Here is a 23,374-nt window from a genome sequence, read left to right on the forward strand (position 1 = left end):
TGCGAATGGACACCTGGGTTGCTTCCCACTTGGGCCTTTATAACCATTGATGATTTCCCCCCACCTTACCCGCTTAAACACTATGTCTAAACATATACCTACAAAACAAGCTTATCATTCTCAACCAAACCACCCAAGATCAGTTTAACAAACATCTTACGGATCCCTTCCCTTGCATTCAAATACTAACTCCACCCCTCAAATTCACTTACTTTCACTGATCAAGTCTGCCATTTCAAAGAAATTATTCCCCATACTGAGGTCATCTTACAATCTAAATATCCTAATAAAATACAGTAATAAAAAGACACACAAAATACAAAATTTTTAATATTAGAATCAAGATTTAAAATTACATCTTAATAAATATAACAAATAAACAGGGTAAAATGAAAAATAAAAGAATAATTATTCTGTTTATAGAGAACTGCTAATTTAGTCATAACATTTCATACTTCCATAATGCCTATGCATTCTTTGAATTAACACCTTTTAAAATCAGTATTTAAAAAATTTAATGTGATAAGTGAGCTTGCTTCTTGCTTGTTAATTTGTCTAATCTGGGTTGGATTGATGACAGCGCTACTCTCAAGGGATAATGTATATTTAAACTGTTTCTATGTTTTGTCTTAATAACACTTAATGTAGAGAACCCAGTCTCACAGAGGTATGTTGAGGGGAACAGAAGAAGAGATTTTAAAGCAATTTCAGCAAGCTCAGGATATTCATTTTTAACTTTTATCCAAAATGAAGCAAGTGATGCTGTATTTTCAAAATTCATTTTCAAGCCTTCATCAGTAGCCAGCTTCAACAACTTATCCTGCAGGGTTATAGTTAAATTTAAATTATCTTTTGATGAAAGAAATGGATTTTGTATCCATGAATTTCCTATGCGTGGATCTTCTTTTGATGGAAAATACAATTCAAAACAATCTAACAAATTTGTAAGATGTTCATTGATAACTTTTCGCAGATGTGCGATATCAAGATCATTACCTACTTCACTGATAATTGTTGTTAAGTTATGAAACATGTCAAAACAATCTGTAGAAACTCTTTTTTTCCAAGCTCCTAACTTTTGTTTTTGTCCTTCAATCTTATCTGCCATTGAAAAACATGTTGCATTCTTTCCCTGCATGCAAACATTAAGATCATTAAAAATACTGAAGATATCAGATAAATAAGCAAGTCTGGCTGTCCAGTTCACATCTTTGAAAAGCTGGGACCAAAATGGTTTCTTGCTTTGCAGAAATACTAAGAGTTCATTTCGTAATTCGAACATTCTTGATAAAACTTTTCCCCGTGATAACCACCGTATCTCGGCATGTAATAACAGTTGCTTATGATCAGTTTCCATATTATCACATAATAAAGAGAATAATCTTGAATTTAATGCATTAGATTTTACATAATTCACAATTTTTACTATGTCAGTAAGCACACTATTTAGTTCAACTGATATTTTCTTCATCACAAGACTTTCTCGATGAATGAAGCAATGCGTTATTTTACATTCTGGCACAAGTTCTTTAATCTGGGTAACCACTTCAGAATGTTTTCCTGTCATTGAAGCTGCACCATCAGAACACACTCCCACACAAAACTTAAACTCCAAACCACATTTGTTGACAACGTAACTCTTCACAGCTTCATATAGTTCTGAGCTAGTTGTGTTTGCTGGTAAAGAGGCTGAAAAAAAGAATTCTTCCTTTATATCATCATCATGTTCAAACCTCACATATACTAAAAGAATGATCATGTTAGCAATATCTCTGCATTCATCAAGTTGCAATGAAAAATACTTGGCTAGTTTTATTTGTTCTATGAGTTGGTCTTCCATATCACTAGCCAGTTCCTGAATACGTCGAGCTATGGTGTCATTGGAAAGTGGTACTTGAGCTACCTTCTTGGCTGCAGATTCACCCAACATTTCCAAGCAAACTTCTTTGATGCAGTCCTTCACCAGAGTCTCGGCAATTGTGTATGGTGTTTTAGACTTAGCGACCGGAAGAGCTACTTTATAAGAAGCCCGCAGGGCACTAATGTTTATGTGAGAAACATTGAACACCTGCTTTGGTTGGCTTTTCAATTCACTGCTCTTTTTTTCAAAGAATTCTTTTGGTTGTGAACTTATTTCTTTATGTTTTGAATATAGATGCCGCTTAAGTTTGGATGGTTTCATTGCTTCATTAGCCAATATATCTCCACAAATAATACACTGTGGTTTCAGCACTTCACCATCAATTACAGCTACAAAACCAAACTCAATATACGAGGGATCATACTTCCGAGTAAAACTAGTATGAACTCTTTTGGTTTTCACTTCTTCAGGATGACTTCCATCATTACCATTTCTTTTACTACTACTGCTGTATTCAGAAAAAGTGTGTCTTTTCTTCACAAAAAAGTCCAGTGAAGCTTGTTTTGCCATCTGCAAATTAGAATCAAAAATAAGTAATACAGATTTTACTTTTGTCCTTTATCTAATGCTGCTAAACTTAAAAAACTAGGCTTGATTAAATGGCTGGAGAGAGTGTAAAGAAAAGGGAACCCTCATACATTATTGGTGGGAATGTAAATTGGTGCAGCCACTATGGAAACCAGTATGGAAGTTCCGCAAAAAAACTAAAAACAGAGTTGTATATGATCCAGCAAACCCATTCCTGGACATATATCCAAATAAAACTACAATCCAAAGACACATGCACCCTCATGTTCACAGCAGCACTGTTTACAATAGCCGAGACATGGAAACAACCTAAATGTCCATTGACAGATGAATGGATAAAGAAGATGTGTTACACTATATACAATGGACTATTACTCAGCCATAAAAAAGTATGAAGTAATGCCATTTGCAGTAACATGGTTGGACCCAAAGATTGTCATACTAAGCGAAGTAAGTCAGAGAGACAAATCCCATATGATATCACTTATATGTACAATCTAAAATGTGACACAAATGAACTTATCTACAAAACAGAAACAGACTCAGACATCAGGAAGACTTGTGGTTGCAAGGGAGATGGTGGGGAGGGATGGATTGGGAGTTCGGGAGTAGCAGATGCAAAGTATTATATATAGAATGGATTAACAACAAGGTCCTACTGTATAGAACAGGGAACTATATTCAATATCCTATGATAAACCACAATGGAAAAGAATATAAAAGAGAATATATATGTATAACTGAATCACTTTGCTATACAGTAGAAATCAATACAACATTGTAAATCAACTGTATTTCAATAAAATTTTTAAAAACCTAGGCTTGATTAAAGATATAAAATGATTTTAAAGTTAAGTTATAAAGTTACAAATTAAGTTATAAATACATGCTTACATTTTCTCAGAGTTTTACATACTTTGGGGCTATAGCTGACAAGCTACCCATAGTATATCACACATTATAATGTGAACCTATTGTGCTTGATTAATGTAAATTCCTACAACATGTGACTCACCTTGAGATTTTAACACCCAAATTGAACATTCTATTTGAAAAGATGAGTTCATTAGTCATGTGCTTGGGTGTTGCAGCAATCTCAAATTGCTGTACATTTCCAATTACTCTCAATTTGTATCCTTACCCCTTTATGGACTAGTATAGTTTGTAGACCAGCACTGGTCTGAAGAACAAACTGAGTGCCACTGGCCCAAATCATGTGTAACTCCATATTTCAAAACACTAACCTGAATACACATTAGCTCTACTTTATAAAACCTACTGCTTCAAAATCTCTTTGGCCTTATTTCACACTTTCCATTTAAATCAGAAAACTAAATTCTTTCCCAGCACAAACTAATATCTCTCAATCAACTTTATCATCCCCTACCCTTCCTAAATATTTCACTTGACCTGAGATACCCTTTCTTAGTTTACCTCCCCTCACAAACTCATAAACAATTTTAAAAAGTAACATTAACTTCATCTGTTCCCAAATTTATCCTTCTATAGAAACACATCATCATGCATGCTGTTTATCCCTTGGATTCCCTCAAGAAATGCCTGACATCAGAAAAAAATAAAAGAGGTACTACTATTCCTCACCCCAGAATAATAAAGTAGCATCCAAGGTTATAATTTTCAACTTGAAAAAATGAGTGGAGGGAGGACATTAAAAGTAATCAGATTTTCTTTGGAGAAAATATATCCAAGATGGCCATAGTTATGCTTTAGAACACCACGTCAAAAAATTCTTACCTGGAGTTCCTGTGTAGCTCAGCAGGTTAAGTATCTGGCATTGCCACTGCAGTGGCTTGGGTTCAATCCCTGTCCTAGCCTAGGAACTTCCACATGCTTCAGGTGTGGCCAAAAAAAAAATCTCACTCATCATGATCAAAGCTCTTCCTCTGCTTTGATCTACAGCAGACACTCATACTCTTACCCAATCTCCTACTTTGTCTGGTGAAAATGGTGTTTCTGATGGCTTTAACATTTTGGAAGGTTGAACAGTCAAACTTCTTGGAATTTCATCATGTTTCCTTTTCATTGTAGTGGTCTCACAGCAAAGACTACAGGTTATTCTGTGATGATAACCCTCAGTCTCATGTTGAGAGGGCACTCCACAGATTGCATGGATGTTTCTATCACATGATACACAACTACTAGTACCTGTGCATTCTTTTTCACAAACTACACATGATAAAAAATTCAGCCTGCTTTCAGGAGGAGTTTTTTGGGTTACCTTAGGAATAACACAAAGATTCTCTTCAATATCACTACTATCTGTTCCAGTCTCAATGTTTTCTTCGTACTGGGCTCCTAGAGTATTTTCTAATTCTTTGTCGGCCTGTTCCAATTCATTTTCCGTATTCAGGCTGGCAACAAGTTCTTCAGTTAGCTGAGAATGAGACAGGCCCAGTTTAGCTTCAGAGCTAAATGTACCTTCACATGGAATCTGTTGCATGCTTCTATGATAGGGCTGATTTTGGATCATCTGAATAAACCACAAATATTCAGCCCAGTGTGATGAATTGTTAGTTTGCATCCAGGAGATTATCCTATTTTGGATATCCTGATTAGTTTGATTTATAGAACTCTGGATTTGGCAGGGCTGAGGTTTCCCATGGACAATTTTCAGTTCTGGCCAAATACTACTGAGTTCACTGACTATCTGGCTTGAGAACTCCCTCCCACTGTCAGACTGTAGGACACTGGGTGCTCCAATAATTGTAAAAATATCTAAAAGAGCATGCGCAACCTCCTTAGGCCTTTTAGATTTTAATGACCGCAAAAAGCTCAACTTTGTACCAAGGTCTCGATAATGCATAATAAATTTATACTCTCCATCAGGGTTCAACTGCATGTCGATAAAATCCACTTGGCATCTTGACTTAACTTCCTTAATTGGCTTCGATGTTAGAACTTTCCTCAGTTTTGAATTTTTCTGTTGGCATGGTTTGCAGAGTGTCAAGTAGAGCATTATAACTTCTTTTGTGATGTTCTTGTATTTTGCTTGTAACTCTTTTTCCATGCGGGTCCGTCCACCATGTCCAATGCTGAGATGTGTATCATGCAGTATGTCAAATAAATCCTCACTGTGTAAATAATACCGTATTTTGTTAGTTTCCCCATTTATAGCCTCAATCAGTTTCTCATGTCCTTGTACAAGGATCACATCAAATCTCGCCAAGCGACGGTAGTCAACTGATTCTTTTTTTGCCTTAGCTTTAGCTTCTTTCACTTCCCTTATTAATTGACAGTATTTTGCTTTAGAAAATATCTTGGTATTATTACTTTTATTTTCCAGTAATACTGATAAGCTTCTGAAGAACTTTTCTCTCATGTTTTCTGGTTCAATTTCTGCTTCATTAGTATCTAAGCTACTGAAGTTATCATCACCCATGCTTTGAGACATCATGGAAAGCCATAAAAATGATCCTAAAATATAAAAAGAAAAAAATCAATGAGAATATTTGGGAATATAATATAAAATACATATATACTGTAATAGAGCCAGAGTAGAAGTAGATGCTATGGACTCACAAGGGAGGAAATATAATTTGGGTTAGGTAATCTACCCTTGGAGGAATAAAGAGAGGGTAAACAAAGAACTCTAGCCAGGAGCAGAGAGTTCTGATACAGCAAGGAGTAGAAAGCCAGGATGTGACTTTCCAGAACAGTATCCAGGGTCAGCCTTAAAGTAAAGCAATGTTTTATGTAAAATGGGAAGTAAATTGATATTATTATTTTTTCATTTAATAACTATAAATAACTTTTTTTTTTTTTTTTGGCTAGAGAAGCCTAAGTAATATAGTTGCAGATTTTTTAATAGCCCCAGGCCATACCACATTTTGTTTTATTCAGTCAGGTTAGCCATTACAGCAACATTTGGGGCTTATGTTTCAACATCATATATTTACATCAGCTCCCTTTCAGTGCTTATTAAACTATAAACCCAATACGAATATCCTTATTACTGATATTAATAAAGAGTAGCAGATGAACCTGAAGTAGTGAAAAACTCTGACTTAACATAGTACATTAAAATAAATGTTTAGACTCTTCATAATAATGAGTTAGGATAATTCAAACTTGGCTATTCATAAGGAAACTGCTTTGAAAAAATAATAATTTAGAATTGGCATGTCACCTCTAGAAGTCTTACGGCTGCTTGGAAAAAATACTTTCTCTCAAATCAATGTTGTTTATACCACCAATTTGCATGCCAAATATTGAACTAGTAAATTTAAATCATTCTCAAATATTCAGAATTTCCAAAATTAGGTTCAAATTAAAGATATGCTGCTGTGTGTTCTGACCTCTTGTTAACTCTGAATTGTTTCAACAAGACCTCCTTGATCATTTAAGCTTATGGTGAGTTCTCTTTTCTTCTCCTCACTCTCTCTTTTTTTTTTTTTTTTTTTTTTAAATTAAAAAATTTTTATTTTTAGAGCTGCTGCACCCACGCATTTGAAAGTTCCCAGGCCAGGGGTCTAATTAGAGCTGCAGCTGCGGGCATAGAGCCAGCACAGCCAGAGCCACAGCAACACCCATATCCAAGCTGCATCTGTGACTACGACATATGCCACAGCTTGCAGCAATGCCAAATCCTTTAACCCACTGAGTAAGGCCAGGGATTGAACCTGCATCCTCATAGATACTAGTCAGGTTCTTAATCTGCTGAGCCACAAGGGGAATTCCAGAGTTCTTTTTCTTAAGAACATAATTTATTCATAACACAAACTAGCACTATAGTAACATTTTCTTTAACTGTTTCATATGTAGAACTGAGAACTGAGAAGATCGTAGGTTCCTAAAGAAGCAGGGATCGCTTTTTCCTCTAGTATCTTTTCCATTATCTAACACATTACTACATAAAAAAAGTACTGGATAAAGATTTAATTAACTTTATAATAAAGATGACAACATTCATGCTAAATGCTATTTCAAAATGTGACTGAAAAGACCATTATACAGATAATATTTCTTTCCACAACAATACATTTTGCATCCTGCTATGGAGCCGTGAACACACAGGAAGGTAAATAAAGATAAACTGGGGAAGGAAAGAATTAGGGCAATGTAAATGAGAACTAGGAGGATATGAGTTCCAGAAGTTAGGATACGCAGAGGATAGGGAGTTGCCGGGGCTATCAGAAAAGAAAAAAATTGTATTGATTATACTTAAGCCTTTAGAAAAGATAGCTGATTCATAACCAGGCCAGCCTGTGCTCCCGCCTCCACCACACATTATATTGCTAATAGTCAGTCCTTAGATCTCTAATGGACATAGACTTCATAAATTCCATTTTCTTCATTAGAATTTCTAAGTAGTATTTCCAGGTTTTAAAAAATTATATGTGATAAGAATTGGGGGCAGAGGCTATAGAAATGGAACCTGTGGCTACACTGACAAGTGATTAACATTTATATACAGAGGCATCTCGGATTTATCCACAAGTACTTAATTCCATTGCAAAATATCCACGGAAATTTTTGGCTGCCCTTCAGTGCATGGAGTTCCCAGCCCAGGATCAGATCTGAGCTATGGCTGCAAACTACACCGCAGCTGTGGCAACACCTGATCCCTTAACCCACTGTGCCAGGCTGGGGACTGAACCTGCTTCCTGGTGCTGCAAAGGTGCCATCGATCCCTTTGCGTCGCAGCAGGAATGCCCAACTATTTTTTTACATTATTATCTGACTGCTTAATTAAACTCCTTTAATAACACTGCAACACACCTGTTGACGATTCAGCTATATTCAATAGAAACTGCAGTGGAATTTCTTTGATAACCTCTCAATGACTGGACCCTTCCCTCTCCCAAATCTCATCCTCTTTCTGGAGAAGAAATTATCCTCACCATTGTCTTGTAGTGGGTGTGGCTCTGGAGATTCACATTCCATTCTGTCTTCTATAGACTGGAGATGGGTACCTAAGGACTCTTTTGCAGGAGTCATTTCTTCTACAGGAACTTCCTGCCCATATGTGCCCTGTGGGACCTGAGAATAAATAGGAACATTTAGAAATTAATATAGGGCTCACTGCATAAACCATAGCTAAACCTCAAAACATTCTTCTACTGAAATAGAATGAATATAAGAAGAAAAAAAAAGTCTTCATTACATTCTTTTGTTTGTTTGTTTGTTTTCTTAGGTCCGCACCTGGGCACATGGAAGTTCCTGGGCTACCAGTCCAATAAGAGCTATAGTTACTGGCCTACGCCACAGCCATACCAATGCCAGAACCAAGCCGCTACTGTGACCTACCTCACAGCTCATACCAACCCCCAATCCTTAACCTACTGAGTGAGGCCAGGAATTCAACCCGCATCCTCATGGATCCTAGTCAGATTCGTTATCACTGAGCCACGAAGGGAGCTCCTTCATTAAATTCTTAAGCAGACTGCAAGATAGAGTAAGAAAAGAAATAAAAAATGCTGGAATGAATAAAGCAAGAGCCTGTCTCCACTGAACTCAGTTGGACAGGGATTGATAAGTATTGTATCCCTGTGGTTTCTGTCTTGGGGAACAACAATGGAAGTACATTAAACGAATCTTTCCTCAATTGTGATAACTGTAAGAAAATTATAATTGGGTTTCAGTGTGAGCAGTTAAAAGTAAATATCTGGGGTGGAGGGTAAGTAAATTAGCTAATAGGGACTAATGAGCTGTTGAACCCAGGAAGAAATCTGACAGTCATTTTAGACTAAATGTGGAAAACATCAGCCCAATGTATTATGGTGGGGGAAGAGGGGGAAGCCCCTGAAAGTGGATCACTATGTTGGGTGAAAAGAAAACATTCTCTTCTTCTACTATATGGCTTATAATTAAATTTACCCAATTGTCCCCCAAATATACAGTTAACCCTTGAACAATATTGGTTTGAAACTTGTGGATCTACTAAGGTGGATTCATGTACAGGGAGGGCTATCTCCAACTGCAGAAGGTTGAGTTGTTCAAGGGTGACCTGTATTTTATGCTCGTTTGTTTTTTAAGCCCATGATCCATTCAATATTTATACATTGTTTCTGGTTATTTTACCTCTTTGCTAAGACTCATGTCTCTTGATCATTTTTATTGCATTTGTTAAGACTAAGAATCATATTTTACTACTGGTATGGTCAAATAAGGAAGAGGGTGAATAGGAGAGGACATTACGGATCACAAATAGGCTTTATCGGGCAGGAATATTCAAAAGACAAGTTACTGCCACTGACTTTGAATAAACACTGCCTTTATTATAAAAGCATGTTTAACTCCAAATTACCTGTTATGGTACTACTTGTTACACTGGTATTTGATTAGGATTCACTTTCTTGGGAAACCAGAATTAAGTAAGGACCTATTTAAGAATGTAATCCTAGGAGTTTTCTTGTGGCACAGGAGGTAAAGGACCCGATGTTGTCACTGTAGCAGCTGGGGTCACTGCTGTGGCATGGGTTTGATCCCTGGCCTGGGAACTTCCATGTGCTGCGGGGTGCTGCCACGAAAAGGAAAAAAAATGTAATCTTTCTTTCAGCCTTTGTGTAAGTTAATTTACTAAATCTTTGTAAAATATGACCCTGTAAATCTGGTTGTCACAACATCCAATAGGCATGTTTTTCTGGACTATGTTACAGTCTAATATCTGATTGTGCTAAGGCTAGAAATGATAGCGTACAGTAGGGAAATCTTGTAATAATTCAGGAAGCTGGCTCACTGTTTGGCACAGTTTGTTAGCAGTAATCTAGACTGTTCCAGTCTAGCATTTTCAATTGTAACACTGTATTTGTGTTATCAATTTACTATAGATTTTCCCACTGAAACAGTTTCCCTAGCTATAACTTTCCAGATGAAGTCTAAAGCACCAGTGCCATTTACCAAAGGAAAAAAAAGTAATACAACTTGTGTTCCAGGGGCGTTCCCATTATGGCTTGGTGATAACGAACCCTACTAGAATCCATGAGGACTCGGGTTTGATCCCTGGCCTTGCTCAGTGGGTTAAGGATCCATTGCTGCCATGAGCTGTGATGTATATTGCAGACATGGCTTGGATCTGGTGTGGCTGCAGCTGTGACATAGGCTGGCAGCTGCAGTTCCAATTCAACCCCTAGCCTGGGAATTTCCATATGCCATGGGTGTGGCCCTAAAAAGACCTCCCCCCCCCAAAAAAAAGTTGTGTTCCAGTGTGTTATCCTATCCTAGTTTAGGAGAGCTTTAACTGGCTTGTAGACTTTCTATTCACTCCTACACTTGGATCTCTGTTACTCATTTAAGCAACAGGTAAACTGGGAGTGAGATGTATGTTAGGTATTCTATTCTGAATTTCTATCATCGAGAAATCTAATGAAAATAGATTCATTAATGAAAATAAGTATTCAATAGCGAACAACCTTCCGTGGCTGTTTTAAGAGAAAAGCAGCCTCTGGGATTAACCACATCTCCATGGTCAATTCTAAAATGGAGCAAGAATGAAAGTTACACACATTCAAAGTTGTTACTTCCTGAGAACCAGAATTCTAAATTATATTTATTTAGTATACCTTAAAGTGAATAGAACACAAATAACTTTCCAATTGGAGACTTTGGGTATGACAACTGATTCTAATTCTTTAAGTGTACCACTTACAGTGGAAGGAGCCTGGCCACTTCACATTCCTTCTAAGACTGCTCTCTTGCAAATAGCCTGGTAGAAAGAAGCCATATTACACTTAAATAGAACATTCCAATAGTTTGCTTTGCCAAATATTCTTGAGGACAAACAAAGAAAAGAATTTGGTTAAAAAAAAAAAAAAGAAAAAAAAGGAGTTCCCGTCGTGGTGCAGTGGTTAACGAATCCGACTGGGAACCATGAGGTTGCCGGTTTGGTCCCTGCCCTTACTCAGTAAGGATCCGGCATTGCCATGAGCTGCGGTGTAGGTGGCAGATGCGGCTCGGATCCCGCGATGCTGTGGCTCTGGCGTAGGCTGGCGGCTACAGCTCCGATTTGGCCCATAGCTTGGGAACCTCCATATGCCGTGGGAGCGGCCCTAAAAAAGACAAAAAAAAAAAAAAAGAATTTGGTCTATCAATATATAAAACCCTAGCATGGAAACCTAACCAATCCATGCTCGGCCATATACTTAGCATTAATTACTCATGCTCTTCATGAAAAATTCAAGCAAAAGCTTAGTTTATCCTCTGGTAGGCACTTATGAATTTAGTTATTTCTGAAAATTTCCTCACTGGGCTTTGACTTAACAAAAATAATTTCTCATTCACATGATATAGAAATGTAAAAATGTGCAAAAAATGAAGCACCCTAACTTATTATGCAGGAGGCCCCACCATGAGATATAAATCTTCTTCTTAATACAATTTTTACTGAAGTATTTTTTTATCTTATTTATTTATTTATTTTGTCTTTTGAGGGCAGCATATGGAAGTTCCCGGGCTAGGGGTCCAATCGGAGCTGCAGCTGTCAACCTACGCCCCAGCCACGGCCCCAGCAATGCCAGATCCACGCTGCACATGCGACCTACACCAGAGCTCAGGGCAACGCCAGATCCCTAACCCACTGAGCGAGGCCAGGGATCAGGACCTGTGTCCTCATGGATATTAGTCAGGTTCATTACCGCTGAGCCACAATGGGAACTCCGTTACCGAAATATTATAAACCTAGAAAAAAGTACAGAATGTAGAGCTTGGTGACATCACAAAGTGACCTACTCATGTCAAAAAACTAGAACATTATCAGCATCCCAGAAAGCTACTTGTGCCCTACTCTCTTCCCCCAAAGTAACTACTACTCTAACATCTATCACTACAGATTCATTTTGCTTTTTAACTTTATGTAAACAGAATCATATATTTATTTTTGTCTGGCTTCTTTTGCTCAACATTATGTTTGTGAAATTCCTCCACATTGTTGAATATAGCAGTTGTTCATTCATTTTTGCTGTTTTTCAGTTGTAAAAACAGACCATCATATATTCATCCATTTCACTGTTAATAGGCATTTTCATTGTTTAGAGTTCTTGGCAATTATAATAATGCTGCTATGAATATTATATGTCTCCGGATGTGTTTCTATTAGATATACACCTTGTAGTTGGTTTGCTGGATCATAGAGTATGGTTATACACGGCAGATATTTCCAAAGTGGTCATAACAACTTACTCCTACCAGTAGTACATAAGCATAATAGTAGCTCAACATCCTTACCCAAATCTGGTCATGTCAGTACTTTTAATCCACTCTGGTTGGAATAAAGTGGCTACCACGTGTTGTCTTAATTTGCATCTTTCTGATCACTAAGATTGAGGAACTGTTTTGATTTTATTAGCTAAGTGGTTAACTTTTTTTTTAAAGTGTTTGTCCAAGTCTTTTCTTAATTTTTCTATTGGGGTATCTGTCTTTTTCCTTATTGATTTGTAGTACTTTATACATTCAACTTTTTGTATGTAGTTTGCCTGGATACAAATAGGGGGAAGCATGGGGGAAAAATAAGTTTAAAAGATTTTAGGAAAGTGATGCTTTCTCTGATGTCTGAGCCAGTATTATTTTCAATGCCAAGCAGCAAGAAGTTAAACAATGGAAATCAATTATTATGGAAAATTAAAATAAGCCAAGCATTTTTGTTGTTGTTGTTGTTGTCTTTTTGCCTTTTCTAGGGCCACACCAGCAGAATATGGAGGTTCCCAGGCTAGGGGGTCAAGTCGGAGCCATAGCAATGCCATAGCAACGCAGGAGCTGAGCTGCATCTGCGACCCACAGCACAGCTCACGGCAATGCCCGATCCTTAAACCAGTGAGCAAGGCCAGGGATCGAACCCACAATCTCATGGTTCCTAGTCGGATTCGTTAACCACTGAGCCATGACGGGAACTCCAAGCCAAGCATTTTTTTAAAAAAGCTTTTTTACCCAAAATTATACTGTTAAAAAAGAAGTTGCCATGAAATGAGTACAAAAGTCAATTATAATGTACATACAAATTCTTAATACTGTCTTAGAAATGTTATTCATTGATCAATCTAAATTAAACAAGTCCTGAATGAAGTTGTGACACACCCCAAATTACAGTGAAATACTGTTGATCTTCATGTCCTGATTTATATATTTAAGCTGATTGGCTAATTCCCCATCTGTGTATATTGAAAAGAAATGCTAGGTTAAATAATCAAGGGTTAACCTATAATTGACAATAAAACATACAATTATCCAATTTTTGCTGGATTAAGAAAGTTAACATAGGTATTAACCAGTGTATCAGTGACATCCCATTATTCCCCATGCTAAATTCTGTTATGATTTTTTTTCTCCTCACAAAGGAAAAAAAAGAGACTACACCAGCTTTCAGGTGTCTGCTAGTGAAAATGTTATCCTTTAATATGTATAGGAGATTTTAGATAATTATATATTCACCAGCAATATCCATGGAAATTATCTTGTTTCTAGTATTGTCATCCCAGTCTCTCAAAATTATTCTCAACTGAATAATGAAGTTTCTGAAACAATTTTGGTGTGCATAACAATTAGGACTAAAAACATAAGACATTGTGGAGAAAACTTTCCTGATCCATCTAACATTAAACATCCAACATTAAACGGTGACTAGTCTAGATTGTACGACAACAACGTTGATCTTTTTTTCCCCCAGTTCTACAGACCAATGGATTAGTGGAGAAAAAATACTGTCAGAACTACAAACTCTAATAGGTCATATTCACCAAGCAGAACAAGATCCTCAAATAAAATTAATAGTAAAAGGTGTCAGTGGATATCAATATTCTGTTGGATGGCTAGAAAATGCCCATGGCTATTGAACACTAATTGGACATAAGCCAGAATATTCCAAAAGGAAATGACCAATGACACATGAGGAAATAAAAGCCAAGATTAATTATAACATCACGGTGGGATTTAAGGATTTATGTGCCAAGCTCCCTTCCCCTAAGCTAGACACCATGTTATAAATACATATACTCCCTCTTCTTAGACTGCACAAAGTATATAAGAACTCAATTTTCTTTCTGTTTCTTTTTTAGCTGGCTTGCAGCACACAGAAGTTCCCCAGCCAGGGATCAAAAATCCATGCCAAAGCAGCGACCCAAGCCACAGCGGTGACAATGCCAGGTCCTTAACCCTCTGTGCCACCAGGCAACTCTAAAACCCATTTTCTTTTAAAACAAAATTCATGAAATAGTTGAGCCAGTTTCCTTTGGTAAGTTTTTCCTTTTTCTGATCTTAAGAATAAGACATCTTATATAGATTGATTGTATAATATAATAGTATGTGTTTCAGTTTGCCCAAATCTTTCCATAACTGGGGGATACAAGCTCCTGGAGTAAAAGATGTAAGTTATCTGGGAGACAGAGTAACCTATTTATAACTAAACAATCATATCAATTCTATAAAGTTAGTATAAGCACAACCAGAGAACCTAAGATATGAAACAAAATATAGATATGGCTCATTGTGATACATTTTGCACTGACTCCTCCCCCACAGCACAAGTGTGAGTATGCTTGCGTGTACGCGCGCGCACACACACACACACATACTCCCTAGCCTATTGATTTCTCTACATTTTCATCAGAGGAGCTAGTCCAAGGTAGGTGGGCCTGGTCTTGCAAGAGGAATTCCAATCTGCCTTTACCACAGAAGTGTAAAGGGTGCCTCTGGATGGTGAAAACAAATCACGAAGCTGAAATTACTTCTAACTGGTTATGAAGTTATGATAGTCACTTGTCTTTCACTATATGATTCCTAGATTTGATATTTTAAAAGTCCTAGTAAGAAATTTTGGTCATAAAATAGTGAAGTAAATATGGCTATATTCATTAAAATGCATATATTTTCCAATTAATTAGAACTTCTAACTTACTGTGGCTTAAACACATAGGGTTTATTTTTGTCATATGATAAGAAATTCAGAGGAGGGAAGTTGCTGGCATTGATTCACAAACCTAACAGTTTTGTTAGAGACCCTAGTTGTCTTTATATTTCTGCTCTGCCATTTATAACATATTGGTATTTGTCCTCAGGCTTATTATCACCACATGGTTGCAAAATGGCTACCACAACTCTAGATATCACATTCACCTTGTAGGAAGTGGGAAAAGGCAGAAGTAAACACATCTGAGCCACTTTATAAGGAAAATAAAAGCTTCCCCAAAAACTCCCAGAAAAATATGCTTATTTCTTTCTGGCCAATACCATGTTGTATGGGCAACTCTAGTACAAGGAAAGGTGAAAGTATTTAGTTAGGTACATAGCCAACAGGAACAAAATCAACATTTTTTAAGGCAGAAAGAAGGGGTATATAATAGATATTTGGTTGGCAGCTAAACGTGTTTGCAACATTTCCCCCTTTCTTCAGAGATCACACAGAAACAAGAAAAATGAGAAACATTAATGCAAACTTGATATTTACAAAGACTAGGAGATTCCTATAACCCTGAGTTACGTGAAAAACTATCAGATATAACCAAGGTGTAACCCTGAACATTATCCAGGACTGACCAAACACCAAGTCCTATCAATGGATGCAGTTTTCAACAAAGCTGGACAAGGAAAATTTTAAGTAACAGGCACATCATAAGGGGAAAAACATTATTTGAAATAAAAAGAAAAGTTCTGCTGGCCAGAGGTAAGGGACTACCCGTACAGGTACCTATGTAATAACTCATGAAAAAACATGTTTTCTGCAGACCTGCACAAAAAATAACAAGGTTTAATTCTAGTAAAAATACAAGTATAGTCAAAATGACATATTAGATAAGGAAATATTACATTAAGCATAGGATTTTACCTTAGAAAGGTGATGATGTCTTGTTAGAAAGAAGTGTTCATTGTACAACCACAAATGTAATAAATTCATTGAGTAATAAAAAAAGAAAGAGGTGCAAGGAAAGGGTGAGGCAAGGGTAGAGGGATATCATCATTAGAAGTTCAGGTGGACAAGCATTTACACACTTTCCAAGAAATGTAGTGATATTACAAGAAATATGATGATGGTTTTAGCTCCTCATCTTGCTTTCATTTCTTTGATATTGGATTATAAAAAGATATCCAGTTTTTGCTGCTTAAACATTTTCCTTTTTTCATTAAGAAGCTGCTTATACATGGCCCCAACTAGGACCTTATGCCATGAAATAAAATCCTGCTGCATTCTACATTGCAGTCATTATCTTCTACCCACTGCAACTGCTTCTCTGTCATACTTAAAGCAGAAGATAATTGAGAAGTGAAAAGCTCTTTGGTGGGTCAGCTTGTTGAACCACATCATCTTCTTCTCACACATCTTCCATTTGAGCCTCAGCAACTAACAGTTGCAGGTCTTGTGTAGAGAGAGCCTCTGCATGAGGCAGCAGCTCCTCAATAGCTGCACTCTCAACTTCTTCAAATCCAACCTCCTCTGCAAGAACAATACAGTTGGCTTTGATTTCGGGGGGCTCTTCTGAATGTTCAAAGCCTTTAGAATCATAAATTAAATCAGGGAGAATTTTACCCATACCCCATTCAAGCAGATTTTTGTGACATCATTCCAGGTCTCTACAATAATATCAATTGCAACTTTAATGTTGAATTGATTCCAGAATTCAAAAACTGTGTATACATTGACATCCACTAGAGATGCAATAAACATCTTGAATGCTATCTTAAATAATAAGCTTTAAAGGCTGTGATCATACCCTGATCAAGGGGCTAGAGTAAAGCAGCTGTATTAGAAGGTGAAAAGAACTTCAATAGTTGAAGAAAGTTCAGCAACTGTTGGAGGATGGCTTGGTGTATTACTGAGAATCACAACTTTTGAAGGCAAACTGTTCATCTTGCAATATTTTTGAAAATCATCTACAAAAACATCACCTAGAAGATAAGTAAATATCTGCCCTGTCATCTAGCCTCTCTTGTTGACTTACAGTAGATGCCCAGGCTAATCTTTACAATTCCTTTCAAAGCTTGTGGGTTGGCAGAGTGATAAACCACACAGGCTTTAGCTTTAAATCCCCACTGACATTTGCACCTAGCATCATAGTCAGTTGATCTGTTGTAGCCTTAAACATTGGAGCCTATGTTTCCTTGTTCAGGACATAGAGTATTTGCTTCCAACAAATACTGGTTTCATCAAAATTAAAAATCTGATCCAGGGTATAGCCTTCTTCATCAATCAAATTTCTTAACACTATGGAAAATGTTTTTGCAACTTCTGCACTCTCAACTTCACCAGAGAGTTTAGCATTGTGGAAATCATAGCAGTTTTTGAAGCCACTAAACCAGTCACTACTTGCACTAAATGAAGGAACTTCTGCAGGATTTTCCATATCTCCTTAAGGTCCTCACATATTGCTAATGTATTCCCTTTAATTTTGAGAAAAGTTGACCCTGGTTGCTTCTTTGTTTGATATTCAATCCACACACTTAATGTACCATTTCTTCCATTTACTTATATCTTGTTCTAACAGATTTTGTAGCACTAGCAGTTATGCCATCTAGATAACTTTCTTTTATTTTCTCAGCATTGTCTGTAATTGTTTGTAAAGTTGACTCTTTTATGCCAGTTGCACAACCAACATCAAATGTTCTTTTCTTTCAAGACATAATTTCAAGCTTTTCTTCAATTGCTAAATCTTTTCTTTTATGCTCACCAGCAGAAATTTTATCACTAGCATGCTTCTGTGGCACTTGCAAATCCCTGTGCTTGCTCATTTTCTGGAATACAAAAAAGTTTAGCAAAAATGCACTAAAATGTGAGGGAACTATACAAATAAGCACTTTCAAAACAGAGACTGGGGCCAAAGAGCCAAAAGGAAGGATATGGAGGTGAATGGGCATTATGTGCAGTGCTGTATGTCTTCACAGCTTGCTGCTTCAACTTGCTGCTCTTACTTGGTGGCCTAAAACATCAACTTTCTGGGAAAACTTACGTATGAGCCGGCACAATCTCAGCATTATACTGACTCATTTCCCTATTTACCAATCTCATATGAAAGATACTGCATTCCAGAGAGATGTATTTTAACAGATCATACTGTGTTCATAAAATGTTCATATTCCAAGAGTTCAGATAAATGTATGGATAGTGTGAGAAATGCAAGAGTTTGGCAATACCCATAATGCCCTAAAATTACTGTCATAAAAAGCAAATACAAGCTCTTGAAAATAACTTCTAGCATACAGGTAAAAGACAATACTAGGCTCAATACATCTCACATACCAACAACTGCAAGTACTGAAAAGTGGCCAAAAATGATCAATTAATCTCCACTGTACAGAGAAAGCACACAGGAGGTGTGATATGCCCAAGGTTACACAGCTAATTACTAACAGAGCCTATCATAGAACACAGATCTTAACGATTCACAGTTTCCTGACATTTCCATTAACATTGGGCTACTTCTCTACTTGTTTCTTCTAGAAGGTTCTCCTTACATACTCTCCCCACCCCCTGGAGTGGCTACCGAGGCTTGTGGAAGTTTCCAGGCCAGGGATGGAACCTGCAGCCACAGCAGTGGCAACAAGGATCCTTAACCCACTGAGCCACCAGGGAACTCCATCCTCATATTCTTTTTGCTTTCATATATGGTAAAAAGTAGTAGGTATCCTGAGAGATAGCTACTTTAATCTCACAGTCACTAAATAAAATATATTTTCTATTGGCAAGTAATAGATTAAGGTTTCCCATTTGGTTAAATCACCATCTTACTAGGATGAGCATGAAAACTGCTGTCCCAGAAGCATGAATCTATTCATCTACACCAATGATCAAATAATAATGGCCAGAGCCAGAATTTGCAGCCACCAGTGTGAAGTTAACCCTGCTTACTCCACCTTGGACCCATGAACTCAAATTCTCCACAGAAGATGGCACTTCTAATTTCTCACCTGCTGTCTTGGTTCATCAAGCTCCCTCTCCAAATCTTCCAGCACAGTTACCACCTCCTCTCCACTTTCAGGATGATGCTCCCACACCCAAGCCTGGAGTTCCTCGGGCAGGATAGTCAGGAGCTGCTCCAGCACCAACAATTCCAGGATCTGCTCCTTGGTGTGTATCTCTGGACTCAACCACTGCCGGCAAAGTTCCCGAAGTTGGCTCAGAGCCTCCCTGGGCCCGGGAGTCTCCTGATAGCAGAGCTGCCGGAATCGCTGCCGAGAGAGTTCCCTGGTGTGAGACAAATTCTTCTGGACGCAGGATTCCTGATCCCAAATATGGTCTTCTTCTTTCACCTTCACTTTAATAATCTCCCCTTGTTCCTCCGAAGCCTGGCCAGCCAAGGCTGAGAGGGCCCTGGGGGCTGCCGCCATCCTTAGCTCAAGAGGGAGGTTCGTTCCAACTAGGGTCTAGGTGGACAGGTGATTTAACTTGAGGTCCCCAACCAATCCCTGGACAGGAAAGTTTTCGATATAAGAAAACCCTATTCACAGAGAAAAATCACAGACACGGCTAAAAAAATTTTTTTTTTGTTTAGGTGATAACAGGGCAGCTACTCGAGCAATTCCATTGAAAGTGAAGCCGTTCTCTGTGGACAAGACTGGAAATAGTGAGCTCTGAACTACTGATGAAAAGCTCTAGGGTCACAAATTGAGCAGCAGGTTACTTGCGAGATAGAAAACTGAAAGAGACGTTGGCCCTAAGTAAAGCCTGAGTATATATGAGGCTGGGCAAGGAAACCAGAGGGGTCTCTCAGAAGTCAGCGCGTCCTGTGTCCCAGGCCCGGGCGGAGAGGGCGAGGGTCTCCTGCCACACCTCGAGCCACCTGCGGAGGCCCGATTGACACCGCGCAGTTGCCCCTTCCCTCCGCCGCAGCTTCCACCTCTGAGGAGTTCGAACCCTCGCGCGCCAAGCCAGAGACACGGGCCGTAGGCGACACTTGGCAGAGGCTGCAGCTGCCCCGACACACCCGCCTCGGGCCCCAGCGCTTTCCCGCCAGGCCCGGGAACTGCGCTCATTTCCGGTCCGCTCTAGGATTCCGGGTGGAGCAACCATCTCGGTGGTCGTGGAAACGCGGACCGGTGAACATTGTGAGGCAAGTGCTTTGTAAACCGTCCGGAAACAACTCCCGAGTTCCCCGATTACTTGTCCTCCGGTGAAAAGAGTTTCACAGTGTGAGTAGCGACAGTGTAGGGGCTGCTCTGAGTTCTCTTCACAAGGTGATAAGCGGTCGCTGCACTCAGACCCGCGGTACTCACCGCCAAGTCCTATAACAAAGAGCATCCCTGCGGGGCGAATGCCAAGTTAGCGAATTTGTAGGCTCCCCCTGGTCTTTTCTCATTCGATTTGGGCCACCGGCTCCTTTCCAGGCATCAAAAATTAAACTCGAAAAAGAACAGAAGATCTAGTCACTTCTTTCCGTTTTATAGATGGGAAAAATCAGGACCCATATAGTGAGATTCCCCGTTAACGACAGTAGTGGCTATTTCTATTTCTGGCTCTGTGAGCTGTAAACACTTCTAGGAAACTGGCCCCGGAAACAAGCAAAATCTATCTGGACGTGTTTTCAGAGTCTAACGAGTCTCGAGTGGGGCAACCAAAAAATTCGCACCTGGCTCAAGCTCCTTCAGGCAGTGTGCTGTGCCAGGCAAGGCACTTGCAGATGCACCGAGCAGGCAGTGCTGGAGTGGACGCAGTTTAGCCTGAAGAAACAGCTGCTTCGAGAGGAAAGAGGCTGAGGCACCAGATTCTGCTGGAGGTCTAGAATCATCGCAGATGCCAGTCTTCCTCCTCCCCACCCAGTCTGTCCCCACGGCCTTGTCAAGAGCGCCCAACAAATAATAGATGCCCAAGGAATATTTGCTGAATTTTTATATTGGTTCCTATTGTGATTACTCACATTTTGGCATTTCCGATTCAAGTGACTTTTTTCTTTTAAGAAAAAATGCTGAGTAGATATTATTTTGATGGGTATTGCCAAACTGCTCAAGTCCCCTCACTTGCATGAGCCCTTTCCATGGCCCTGGAAGGGGTCGTCCGGTATGAACACAAATTTTAGCAAAACTTTCAAAAGTATATAATATAGGAAATTAGTTATGACTGAAGCCTCTTTTTTCTTCAAATTTCCTCAGATACATCGTGTATGCCTTGGAGCAGCTGTACCTAATTTTGTGTTGACATTGGTCTATTATATTTCTTAAAAAGGAGCCCCTAAATCATATAAGCTTCAGACTACAAAATTTGGATCCACCCTGCCGGTCTTCCGAAAGTTAATTTATATTCCCAGCAGAAGCGGAAGAGAGAGTGCCGATATGGCCCTAAATTGTATTTTGCCCATTGCCTTTTCCCCAGCAAAAGAAAGCATCAGATTTCGTTATCAGCGTGCTCTCCCTGTAGCCTGACCTAACTTCTCTGTTGGAGCTACTGAAAACTCGTGGAGGAAATATTTAACCACAATTACGGATGGTTGGTTAGTTTCTCGATTGGTCCCATGGTGTAATGGTTAGCACTCTGGACTTTGAATCCAGCAATCCGAGTTCGAATCTCGGTGGGACCTCTCTGAGGACCCTTTTATAGTTCTTGGGATCGCATTCAGGAAAGAAAGCATATGCAGCAAGTATTTGATTCTCCTACTCTTTAAACAAAAGAATCGAATAATTCGCCTGGGAAGTAACAGCTTTCCAAGCGCACAAAGTTCCACAGTAAGGAGCCTGGAAATGGTGGTCTCTTGCAAGCAACCTCAGGAAGTCAGAGGCCAGGCGCAACAGTTCAGCAGCGTTCAGTTCCTTGGTGGAGACGGCGCCTCTAAATCTCCGTGGTACCAAGGCTTCCTCGCCGCCTCGCCCGCTTCTAAAGCCTAAAACCAGAGTCTCAGGAGCGCGATTTCTTGACGGTGAACCCCTCCGGGGTCGCTTTTCTTCCCATTCCCATTCACTGAGACAGTTCTCTCTCCTTTCCTTCCCGTCCTCACTACCGACCCCACCTACCAAGCCACCTTGGAAAGAAAGCCAGCAGCTGCGAAGCGCGCGGTGCCTGCGGTCCAAGCGGAAAAACTCGTCTACCGACGAGTGGCGGGCCCTTGTTCATCACAGAACGTCCGCACTTGCTGAGAGTAGAGTGCACAGTAAGGGTTGCACGCGGTGGAAGGGCCCGGAGAGGAGCCTAAATGCAGGTGGGAGAGGCGGGCGCTGGGTGGGAAGCTCTCTACCTTCATGGTTCTCCAGGCGTCTGTCTCTCCACCGGCCCACTTCCTCTCAAACTTTGAAAGAGAATTTAATGATGTAATCATTATCATCATATCTAAGATCAAGGACCCACTTGTGCTCGCTCAAATCCAGTAACTCAAATTTATTCCAAGCCTCTAAATTACGATAATGAAAAATCCTGGGTAGAAGAGGCACCTTCACTCAAGTGACCCAGGGCTGGAGAGAAGGCCAAGGAACAAACAGCTCCTCCGCGGAGGAGGAACCAGGCACAGACATGACACGTACGAGGCTGGGAGAGTATGCGGACACTTCTGTGATCTCCCATTCCTTTAGGAAGCTGAGGGAATTACTGTGGATGTTAACAAGGACTCTCTCCTTGACCAAACTTGTGTCTGGCTCCTCTGAGCCCTCATAAATTGGACACCATCCTTGGCTTGCCTAGCTCAGTTTTAGGAAAGTATCCTGTTGGTTACAGTTTGGGCAAGAATTCTGTTCAGCCAGTTTATCTAGAAGCCACCTCCCACCACACACACACCCCTGAGAGTTAATCAAGTTCCTCTTCCTTCACTCTTGATACTTAATAGTTTTCCATTTGGCTATATAAATCCCCAGCTGCCTCTGTTCTATTCTGAATTGAGTTCAATCTTCCCTGTTGCAAAAGTCTTAGATTCTTCCTGCTACAGTGACAACACCGACCCTCAACTGAGTACCACAAGAGAACTCCCCTGAGATAGTAATTTAATAGATCAAGAGTGAGGCCCAGAATTCCTCAATCACAACAAGCACTTGAAGCAGCCCAGAGATCATACTTCAAATGTTGCTCTCAGC

At 39.3% G+C, this 23,374-nt stretch overlaps 1 protein-coding gene and 1 non-coding gene across 2 annotated transcripts; one reads left to right on the top strand and one right to left on the bottom strand.

Annotated features, from left to right (window-relative positions):
* Nucleotides 1-389: 389 nt before the first annotated feature.
* SCAND3 (SCAN domain containing 3) lies at nucleotides 390-20,341 on the bottom strand. Its single transcript, XM_047796829.1, has 4 exons — nucleotides 19,295-20,341; nucleotides 8,311-8,449; nucleotides 4,389-5,884; nucleotides 390-2,431 (listed from the first exon to the last, which is right to left on the bottom strand). The coding sequence occupies exons 1-4, from the start codon at nucleotides 19,712-19,714 to the stop codon at nucleotides 515-517; spliced, it is 3,972 nt and encodes a 1,323-aa protein (XP_047652785.1). The 5' UTR covers nucleotides 19,715-20,341; the 3' UTR covers nucleotides 390-514.
* A 1,484-nt stretch (nucleotides 20,342-21,825) lies between these two features.
* TRNAQ-UUG (transfer RNA glutamine (anticodon UUG)) lies at nucleotides 21,826-21,897 on the top strand. Its single transcript has one exon. It is a non-coding gene; the product is annotated as a tRNA-Gln (tRNA).
* The last annotated feature ends 1,477 nt before the right edge of the window (nucleotides 21,898-23,374 follow it).

Source organism: Phacochoerus africanus, chromosome 9, assembly GCF_016906955.1.
Source record: "Phacochoerus africanus isolate WHEZ1 chromosome 9, ROS_Pafr_v1, whole genome shotgun sequence".
Classification (NCBI taxonomy): Eukaryota; Metazoa; Chordata; class Mammalia; order Artiodactyla; family Suidae; genus Phacochoerus; species Phacochoerus africanus.